The sequence below is a fragment of the Cephus cinctus genome, unplaced genomic scaffold, assembly GCF_000341935.2.
Source record: "Cephus cinctus unplaced genomic scaffold, Ccin1 Ccin1_scaffold0508, whole genome shotgun sequence".
Taxonomy (NCBI): domain Eukaryota; kingdom Metazoa; phylum Arthropoda; class Insecta; order Hymenoptera; family Cephidae; genus Cephus; species Cephus cinctus.
In genome coordinates, this window is record NW_014333173.1 from 334,213 (window position 1) to 345,576 (window position 11,364).

Sequence of the window (11,364 nt, forward strand, 5' to 3'; positions counted from 1 at the left end):
CCCCCTCCTAACCAAAGTCCCTTTCTTTATCCCAGTATTTCTGCTCGACGAAACAGCCTCCGCTGTGCTCTATTCTCGTGCCAAGAATCCGAAGGGATGAACTCTCGATCGAGATGATGTTACATCTGGCCGTGATTCGATGCCTAAATTTGACCCTCGACGTCAACGCTGACTTTTAACTGGCGGTTCAGTCAAAGGCCGCATTATTGACTTTGGTTCAAGAGTACGAATGCCAGAGGGTTCTGTACGGTCCTCTGTTGAATGCTTTAGAGTTCGATATAGGCATAGACGTACCAAGATAACGTAGTGCCCAAAGCACTTGCATTTCACTGCGTGTACTTTCTTTTTCGGTCTAAATTTCATCCTGGTCATTTATTTTTCGATGCTATTTGCGCGACGCATCCAATGACTTTGCTGCTCCGACGATTCTAAAGACTCCGAAGACACACGAAGATTTTATTTTCGAATAACGATAAGCTCAATTTTTTTTTTTTCAAATTGACAGGCATTTCGTAAACGGCACAAAATTATGATGGATTACATAACGTTTATAAATAACTGGATGATTTTTATTGTTAATCGAGTTATGTCAAATCTGGTATGTAATATGATTCACTTTCGTAAGTATAGGATATCATTGGATACCATTGTTAAAATTACAAGTGGATCCTAAGCTGTGACGTATTACATATGTACCAGTAGCATGACTGAAATGGAACACGTAGATTCCCGATAAAGATTAGTGTATATATATACATACATATACACAGTCGAGATAACCATCTAATTCTATTTATTGTATTTTATAGTTGGACATAAGGTTAGGTTAGAAAAAAGAAAGTACGTATGTATACGTGTATAAGCCGCAAGCAGGAATCGTAACAATAAAAAAAAAAAATCCAGGATTGCCAACTGGTAAAATTATTAAACCTGCTGATCCGGAAGGGATGAAAGAAAGAAAGAAAGAAAAAAGAAGAAAAGGAAGAATCAAGGAATAAACTATGTACGTAACGCGGAGCAAAGAGCATGACAGACAAGGGTGCAGAGGTGCAGGGCTGCGACCCGACTGACCCTGGCTCGGTGGCCTGGGCGCTACGGAAGCCCTCTACAACCCTACTCTAGCTACCCTTATCCTACCCTTAGCCTCCAGGGGTGGAAAGCAGGCCGGCCCATTTTTCGCGCCCCACTTGACTCACCATCCCCATTGGCTGGCGCCCTCTTGGTCTGACCTCTTCTCAACTACCCCCGAGTACTTCACTGCGCCTCAGACAGGGGATAGTTCCTCTTGGATATTTTCTTTTTCTTCTTTTTTACATATATACGTATATACCGCGTGTACCAAGCAAAGCAAAAAGATAAAGTGGAAGGTACCATGTGAGACATTTCATTATTCTTAGGGATTAAAGGGTGAAGTGGAATTAATGAAATTCATTGTCGAATTAAAAAAAGTCGATCCAATCATTACGATCATTTCTCTGGGTTCTTGCAGTTAATTTATTTATTCAAAAAAAATTACTATTTTACAAAAATCATTTGTAAATTAAAATTACACAGTGGCACCATATCTCATGTTGCTGATGACTCTTGGATGACCTGTAACACGTTCTAGTGACAAGTGTGATAGTGGGAAGATCTATGAGATGATCTACATCGATCTCTGGATCGATCTTTTTAATAATTATATCTCGTAATCTAACCTAACCTAAAATTATTGCCAACCAAAATAAAGGATCGTCACGAAAGATACTGTAAAAATAAATTTCAGTGGCTGACGGCAGTTCAAATATATTTGATAAGACACGTATTATCAGTAGGTCGAGTAAAAGAGAAACATCTAGGAACCGAATCGAAATCGTATTCGACGAGCGAAGGAGTATATAAGTAAAAAGAGTAAGAGAGAGAGAGAGAGAGAGAGAGAGAGCAAGAGGTCTCGCGAAGCGTGTTCGTTGGAGAAAAAAGAGGGGATAGAAATCTCAGCGAGAACGAGGAGCAGTGGGAGAGAAACTATTATGTATAAAGGAAGTAAGAGAGTAGGCAAGAGAAGCATTGAGAGTTGGTAAACGCGTAGTGGCAAAGGTAGGACAGGTCTGTAGCCAATGAGAATGGGTTCGGGGCGAGACCGGGACTCGACCCCACCCTCGGTCGTCATGGCAACCCGCGAACCTCGAGAAACCCGCGAGGGTGACGGTTGGTGGGGGCCAGGTCGGTGTCAGGGGTCGCCGTTGTCGGCAGTCGGTCTCTGGTCGGCCCCAAGAATAGTCGTTCGGGAGGCGTCGGATATCTCCGTATTTAACACATTAAAGCAACCTCAGCAGAGAGCCGAACTGTTTACGGATCTCTTTTAAGGGTGACATCGGTATCGGGAGCAAAACCTTTTGGGTGAACTGTCGACCTTTGCCGTCGACCCCTTTATCTCTCATTGTTATACAAGAGCATTACCCGGAAAGACAGTGAACTGGTGTTTACGGTATCAGCGAGAAATTTTGTGTACGAATTATTAATTTTTATTTATTACTATCAGTGTTTATTCTCGGGATTACTGTTATTTTTCTCTGGTTCCCTTCTCCGACGTGATTCTTTCTAATGGATTTTTTTTTTATGAACATCCAAATGAACGGGGTCAAAATTATATCTGGTGAACAGTGGGAACACGTTTCCGCGCCGGTTTCCACCGGTTATCATCACTTTGGAGAACACACGCAAATATTTAAGATTTTTCATAGCTAAAGTGACATTGATTTCGAGATATCAAGTGCCGCAAGGATCCCTTCGATAAACCCTTGATAATTTGAGTCAAAAATATTTTTAATTTTTTTTTTTTTTTTTTATCAAATCATCGTGCTGCAGTGCGGGTTTTAGTGAATCGACGTAAATCAGTGACTCGAAAAAGTGATCGATCGCGTGTAAATCCCGATCGGACGTTATCAGCCTGACCGTCGACCCCCCCAAGATAAGGACTACCAAGGTATTAAAAGACAGAGGATCCTCACGACCCCAAAGATACCAGCGAGGGGTAGGAGCCTGTGATCGGCGTGTGTTTTCGCAGTAGTAAAAGCGAAATTAGCCAGGGTGGTTCGCGGGGGGTCTGGTGGCGCGGACGCCCTGGCGACTGCCGGGGTGGTTTACCCGCCAGCGACGGCGACGTTGTTCCCCAGCCGTGTACCTCCACACCCCGAGCTCACCACGTTGGAGCTGGGGTTCCCACCGCGTGGCACCACCGCCTCGATGGCGCTGGTGGCCCCGCCGCCCTCGTGGGCCTCGCGGGACCCCGGGGCCACCCTAGGTGGTGGCGCCCTTCAGATAGGCCCACCTCCAATGCCCCCGACCCACCTGACGCCTTCGGCAACCCCCGAGGAAATCACGTGTCTGGTGCCATCCGGGGGTGTGCTCACGCCGAGGGACCCACTGCCGCCGAGCACGACACCAGGAAGTCAAGCCAACAGCTCACAGTCCGGAAGTTCGCAGACTGACAAGTCGCCGAATATCGAGTGCGTCGTGTGCGGGGATAAAAGCAGCGGGAAGCATTATGGACAATTTACGTGCGAGGGTGAGTTTTTCATTGAAATTACATTAAATCGTCTTCGGATGAATTTTGGTGCGGGTTTGAAAAAAAAAAAAAAATTAGGGTTCATACCTCTGTAGGTACAAAATTCTTTCCTGCAGTTCCTACAGGATATTACCTATACTTATAGTCTGACCTTTTTACCTGTTCCTATTCCCCCCTGGCCCACTCCTCAATTTGTCACTACAAGGGTAAGAACATTCATTCGCATCCCAATACAGAAAACCATCGTCCTTTTACCTAATGCTCGCGGGAACATTAATTTATTCAAGGCGTGAGATACCGTGTTCACGAGGAGTTGTAAAAAAAAAAAAAAAAACAAAGAGTCACCATTAATAACCCAGTGGGGTGTTCCCCCGGGACGCTTATGCGTCTGTTAGGAGGCTAATAACGATGTAATCGCCCGGAGAAAATGAAGCGCGCTCTTTAGTATTTATCCCGGTCTCTCGTGTCTCTCTCGAATGGCGTCGGGGAAAAAAAGTAAGCACGTGTGAAAAAAAGCAATGAAAGTAACATAGTCTTACTACCCTTCATCCCCTGTATGGTTCGTAAGAATCCCGTTATAAATTTCTCCACTACAAAACCTTCAGATCGAAAATTACGAAGCGTTTTGAAAAAAAAAGTTTACCAAAATTTTTTCCAAATTTGAAATTTTTTTTTTACTGAGCGAAAAGATCGAAGAGCTGGTCTGATCGTGGACTTTGATAAATGCGGTTAGGGCTAAATTATTTATTCGAGCATAATGAGGGTCGAAACCTTCGTGGACGCGGCGGATGGGTAACGAAGAAAAATGTTGCTGGTCCTGATCAACGGAGAGACGGACAGACAGGGGTACCAACTTAAGGAGGTATATTTGGACCTACGAATGGATAGGCATAAGGATGGACTTGGGGGTGGATGGACTGATGAATGTAGGAAAGGACGGAGTGGTGGGTTAATCGAAATCTACAGCACCCTCGAAATCAGGAGTTATATCCCATACCGGGGATTCCCCTGTTTCTCTCCCTATATTAGATACTGTTTCCAGATTCCTTTTTCTTCTTCTGGCTCTTTCTCTTTCTCTCCTTACACGCCCTATTATCCCGAATTACGCCTTATTGATACCAGATTGGCGCGGTAATTTATATCTCGCGAGTGATTTAGTGCTCCTGCGGGTCTTGATTAATGTTACGTTCTCGGGCGAGTCGAAGTGCCGCAGAAGGAAAGAAAGAGGAGAGAGAAAAAGAAACAATTGCCGAAAACAGTAAAGAAAAAAGCCGCCGTCTCTGACAGCCAATAATAATTGGTGTAGGTTGATAGCCGACTAGGTTTCTTTTACGACTGGTACTTAGTTTCTTTATTTTTCAGTGGTACCACTGTACAGTGACAAAATGTGAAATTTGCTTTAAACAGCATACGCGCGAAATTTCATATGCAGAACGAGGCCGGCAAAAAATGTTTCTACTCCAAATTCATCGCCCTCGTAATTTCGAATTTCTCATAATGCAGGGAAATAAACTTTTTTATTTCTACTTTTTTTTTGTACCGAAAAAAGAAAATCATCCCGGTCTGATACGAAGGGTAGATATCCCTATGGCTTGATGTACTCTGCGTGCCGCTAACGAGATTTATTATTATTATCGCTGCGAATATCATAATAAAAGACTGGTAATTCCAAACGTTACTTTGTTGCCAGGCGGAACGTTCTTTAGTCTTATAGATATCTTATGTCTGGCTGCTACCTGCCTATATCTATTATGTTGCTGTATCGCTAGGAGAAACGTCATACTCGAATGAAAAACTCATATACCTTTCTAGAAATAAAAAGCATATATCATATGTGATTCGCACGTAATCGTATATGGGAATAGTACAGTGAATTACTGAACTGAAAAGAAACCGAAATTAGAGTGTCTCAGTAGTGCAATAATATATTATTATTAATCAATAGAATCCAGCCGAAGTTGTAATAAAAATAATTGAATTTTATATTTATTTATCTGATATTATTGTGATTATAACATTTAATTATATCGATTCTTGTTCATTTTTTTTTTTAATTATTATCCTTCGACTGATGACTTTATGAGTCTCGATACATTGACAATCAAGCAAAGTCGCTCTAATTATGGTACTATCGCGATTAGGCTGAACCACTTATCAGCTGTGCATATGCAGACGTATGTGTCAGTTTTTATAATAATATGGTTACTCGCGATAGAATTTGTAATCATGGTAATTTTAATTGCCTGGAACGCGGCTGTTTCCTGATATCGAAGGTGACACTGCGTTCACTTGTCAATTCAATTTTTTTTTAATTGTTTCAAGGCCTTCTTTGAAAATCGTCCGACGTCATTTTTTATAGCAGGTATCATTATCATTGACAATGATGAGATAACCTCAACGAGGTTAGATCGCTATGCATACGATCGGTTACGTGAAAAAGAATTTTTTTAATTTTTGAAAATTTTTATCTTTCACCCCATTAATATTTCAAAATTTTTTATCCTCCATCACAATATTTCTTTTTTCTTTTATTAACGTGACTCACGACAGAAGTAACCAGAACGTTATATATTTATCGATAATCTGGGCCACCCCCTAATCAGTCGCATCACGAAGCCCGCTTGACAAATTGACGATAATTCACAATCATTTGACATCGCTTGACATTAAAATCAATCCGTCCACGTAATAAAGTGATCGCCGACAATCAGCACGATTAACGCCAATGAAGATCCGATGCACAACGTTGCATTGAGATTTTCAGCGAAATCCTCGTAGTCAGCGAGTATCGAGACTGGCATAAAAAAAAATTTGTAAATTTTTTCTTCGCTAACAAATTATTTTATCGTTCCGAACGAACCAAAATTTGACGATAATTCATAATTATTTGATATCGCTTCACATTAAAATCAATCCGTCCATGTAATAAAGTGATCGCCGACAATCAGCACGATTAACGCCAATGAAGATCCGATACACAACGTTGCATTGAGATATTCAGCGAAATCCTCGTAGTCAACGAGTATCGAGTCTAACATAAGAAAAAGAATAACAAATTTTTTTCTTCGCCAACAAATTATTTTATCGTTCCGAACGGCCCAAAATTTGATTCCAAAAAAAAAAAAAACCGTAGACAAAATATCCATGAGAAAATTTTTCGTTATTGGGTTTGAACAAAGTGCAGGCTACCTGTTTGACAAGCTAGCAATTATATCAGCTACAAATCTGCCTTCTCGATTTTCGTGAACGTTACCGGACGTGACGTATAATTAAATCGTGATGAGTATACTGTACCTAGTTGCGTGCCATTAGGATCGGCGATAAATAACCTTGTTTAAGAGATTACGGTAACAAACATAAAATGAACTTTTTTCTACCTGTATCCAACCATATACATATACACGTATAACGATAGACAGCGAATAGATGGGATAGGAAGGAGTGTAGGTCCCACCAATGGAAAAACCAAAAATATTTTGATTGATGACACCGGTAGCTCTCCCGGTTTTTAATCGTTACGTATACAACGGCCCTTTTCCAAAACCGGACGGGAAATTTGGTCACCGTAAACCATCAGCCTCGGTATATCGGCATTGCTGAAACTTGGTTCTTCTCAGTTGACCCTTCGCGCCGGACGACCTTTGCATCCATTATACAAACAAATCCGTCCGTAAAGCGAAATATAAGCATATAGGGGGCTTGAGAGAGAGAGAGAGAGAGAGAGAGGGGGGCAGGGACCGTCCTTAGGGGGCCCTGGGAAAAATTCGATGGGCCCACTAAAGGAAACTGGTATTATTCCTCCTAACGTTATGGACAACTGACCGTAGCTACTTGGGTAAGTTTTGAACAGTGAGTCCCATTATTTACCAATGACTGACTAAAAGCTGTAGAATTTTTGTTGTTAAAAAAATTTTCATGAATACAAACATACATTCATATTGTATGATTATCGTTAATAACTTTCTTTATAGAAATTTTTGCATCTACGTGTAATATACGTCTGTCGTAAATTCTTCATATGTTACCATACGTTAGAAGCATGTGTGTGTAATTGCTGATAAATGTAATTAATCAAAAGCCAAATCTCGAAAATGTATACTTTTTTACAAAAACGAAAAGATCGAAGATCTCTAAGCGAGATTTCATTTCAAGATCCCCAACCGTATAAGAGTAATTCGTTTGGGATTTCGGTCCAGACATTAATCTGCCGATTACAGAATCCGCAGGACCTCCCATTCGAGGTACCGTGACTCCGAACATGTAGGAATAGTCTTAGTCTCCATCGGTTATCCTCGGGTAATAGTCATTCCCGAATCCGTGTCCATGGTTGCCCATAGAAATGTATAGTCCTTGCCATAAAACACCATAGGAAGAAAAATATCATACGTGTATCCCTTCTTCTCTATCCTCCTCTCTGTTTTGGTTCCCTTTTCTACTGTACGAAGATCTTCAATACGGAAGCTGTGTACTCACATCCCACATTCCACCTCGTACGATTGTCCAAAGTGTTGATATACACAAATGCCTATCTAACCTGTCAAAATTTTGACAGCTGTCATCCAATCACTTTGATTGACCAATATTTGGCAACCAATAGCAATCTAGTCTACCCGGATCCAGAGACACAGTACGTGCATACATATAGTCTGACGTATTATACCACATGTAAAGCGTACGCTATTACGTTTCGTTCGCACTTATTCCGCCGTTACGTGATCCATTAGTGGGAATAGTTGGCTGGGTCAAAGGTTAAGCCGGAAAGTGCACGAGTCCATTATCGGAATAGTACGCGGTCAGGTGCAGGCCGCAGCATCGTGCCAAGTAATTCAAGAATCGATCCGCTTTCAACGACGATCACTGGATCAGTTAGGGATCTATAGATCAGGTTGATCCGAGCTGACGAATGCGGATAAACATACGTGAGTTGGATACGTGAAGGAATCGAAAGATTTTTCGATTGGACCACCGGGTTTTTGAGAATGGGAAAAAATTTTTTTTTTAAAATGCACTGTGATTATTATTAGTCCCAAAATCCTCGTTTAGTCCGTATACTGACTTGGGATAGAGGGGTCCGTTTTTTTTTTCGGCTGATCTCTTTCCTTCCTTCTCGCTCTGTCTCATTGTGGATCCCGGGCTCTTGTCTTTGTGTCCAAAGTTCCTGCCTCGGTAGGCAGACTCCGAATCGAAAACTTATGTCGGTCCAGAGTCTCGGGATGCTGACCTGCCCTCCCTTTCCGAGTATTCTACAACAATGCGCAGCATTGTTTCACACGCTGCCCCCCATCGCAACGTGTTATTATCCTGTCCTGCGTTACCACCCTCTTATTTCCAAAGGGGCGATGTTTTGCCCCTTTTTTTTTCGTAGTCTCTTTTTTGTCTTTTCGACACACCTGTGGCTGCTTCTTATGCAGGACTGAACTTTTTAACGGTATTGTACCACCCTGTTGATTTGCAGGGAACAAACATAGAAAATAATGTAAATTTGTATTTATGATTTATCAATTTTTTTTTACCGGATTTTGAAAAATATTTACACTTTTCCAAATTCCATTCCGGCATCTTTAATTAACGTACCGCTAGTCACGCGACCGGGCCTCCTGCGGCACTTTCGAAATTTTATCAGACCCCCGAGCATCCATGACGTAACGAGATCCAGGGATATAATTAAAAAATTTTTAATTTCATTTTTGACATTTTTTTTACCGCTTTCAAAAATTTTGACTTTTACATTTTTTGCTTGGTCACTGTTTCCTCTTGCAAGTTATCATTTTATCCGCCTAGTACCGCCACCGGTCCGCTCTGAAAGTTTTCCTTAAGAATGCCCGTGGCTTCAATTATAGTGATTACCCAGTGTGTGGGTAAACTAGTGTTTAAGACGGGATATTATTTGTCGTGCATTACACGTGACGTACCATAGAGTCACGTTACACCTCCGATGGTATACCGGCAATCGTATAAACCATATTATACGTTACGAGTGTCTCTATTTTTTTCTTTTAATCTCCCCATTATTCTCCATTCGATGCCAAGAATCACGCAGAGGTTATAACGCGGGAATTTCAAACTGAAAATTCACGTCAATCACATAGAAACGGTATAAGAGCCATAATGGTCCTTCCCATTCCCACAGTTGACAGTTAATCCATAATGGACAGGAAGATCGACTTACTTCACTTCCTTAAGATATTTCTGTGCTCGGGTTGGGTTGGATTCTTTTTTTGTCCCCTCCTGGACACGTGTCTCTGCAAAAGCCGTATATAGATATACGTAATAGCACACGCACAACCCACCACTGTGGTCACCCAAGGAAATTCAATTCTGCCATTGCTCCACCAAAGACACTCGTGCAGGCTTCCTCGGGGTCTCCTGTTCTCCCGGCGGCGCAGCATGAAAATAAAAAAGTCTTATGCTTACTTAGTGACTTATGGACTTACGTCTAGAACCACGGAGCTCCGCGAACCAACCCGAAGAAGCCAGACATCCTGCAAGTCCCCGCGGGGCTAATCGCTCTAATAAGATCATATTATATTATTCCGACTTTGCTAATCTTTATTAATCTCATTTCGAAATTATTCACCCGTATCGTCTTCACGGTACCTAAATACATCAGCCCGTCCAAAACAATTTCAATTTTCGTATAAAATTACGAAGATTAAACGTCTTCGCGTTTATTGTTTACACCGGTGATAAAATTATTCCAGACCTCAAATAGCTCCTTTAAAGTCATGGACGATTTTGAACGATTCAAATTTCCCGCCAATTGAACTTGCACGTTTACCTGAACTTGAACCCGGTTCTCTTTCGCGTAATGGCTGCGACCTCCCTCCCCCACACTAAACCCTCTCTCTCTCTCTCTCTCTCTCCCTCCCTCTCTCTCTCTCTCTCTCTCTCTCTCTCGATCTTCTATTGTGGCATCCAAGACCACTTCGTGCCTCCTAGTGTAACGTCTACTCGGCGTTGAATTACCAGAGCTCGTACGCATCCTCTGTGACCAATTATCCTGCTAACGAAGCCCAGCGCCTCCTATATATCGCCTGGCCGTGCAAGAACGGAGGCTAATTAATTATAACAATGTCGTTAATTTTACGCGCCCGAGTCGAAACGTTACTGACCGCATCGACTCGGAGTACCGAGACTTCCTTCCGACTTGACTTCCATTACGTTACAGTCGGCGGGTTGTCTTGTTCCGTGTGCTTCGGGCTAGGCCAACCAACCGCTCGGACTCATAGGGCACTAGAGGTGCAGACCTGCATACGCCTATGTCTCCTTACAGTGCTGAAGAATCCCATAAACGTGGTATCCAGACGAAGTCGTAATCAGGAAAGATAACCAGGTTCCATTACCTTTGATCGATTTGAAGTACCGAAAATTCCTTCCGACTTGACTTCCATTACGTTAAAATTGGCGGGTTGTCTTGTTCCGCGTGCTTCGGGCTAGACCAACCAACCGCTCGGACTCATAGGGCACTAGAGGTGCAGGACCTGCACACGCCTATGTCTCCTTACAGTGCTGAAGAATCCCATAAACGGTGGTATCCAGGGGGAGTCGTAACCAGGAAAGATAACCAACTTTAATTACCTGGTTATAAACCGTGAAGATTATCTGAATAAAATGAAATTGGTACTCGGTTCAAATTCTTGGTACTCCTTTGGCTACTAGTGATCATGTACCTTTAAAAGGGTTAAAAGTATTATCTAATCAGGTATGGTCGACGTTAAAGAATGTATTATCACGTGTCATGTATGCGAGTGTATTTTTGATTTTGAAAATGTGTTTGACTTTTATTCGATTTTGAGTTTTCACTCACTGGGGCTATT

At 42.0% G+C, this 11,364-nt stretch overlaps 1 protein-coding gene across 8 annotated transcripts in view; it reads left to right on the forward strand.

Annotated features, from left to right (window-relative positions):
- Window positions 1-2,030: 2,030 nt before the first annotated feature.
- Window positions 2,031-11,364, forward strand: part of LOC107268283 (COUP transcription factor 2) — a 68,393-nt gene continuing 59,059 nt past the window's right edge. For 4 of the 8 annotated variants that reach the window (XR_003059835.1, XR_003059836.1, XR_003059834.1 and 1 more), the window contains exon 1: window positions 2,032-3,547. Coding sequence is in view for 2 of the 8 variants with exons in the window: in XM_015740909.2 (XP_015596395.1) it covers window positions 3,226-3,547 (322 nt within the window). In the remaining 6 variants the exon portion in view is untranslated. Of the gene's footprint in view, window positions 3,548-11,364 lie in introns of all 8 variants that reach the window. The other 4 variants (XR_003059838.1, XR_003059839.1, XR_003059837.1 and 1 more) reach the window with 2 other exon arrangements.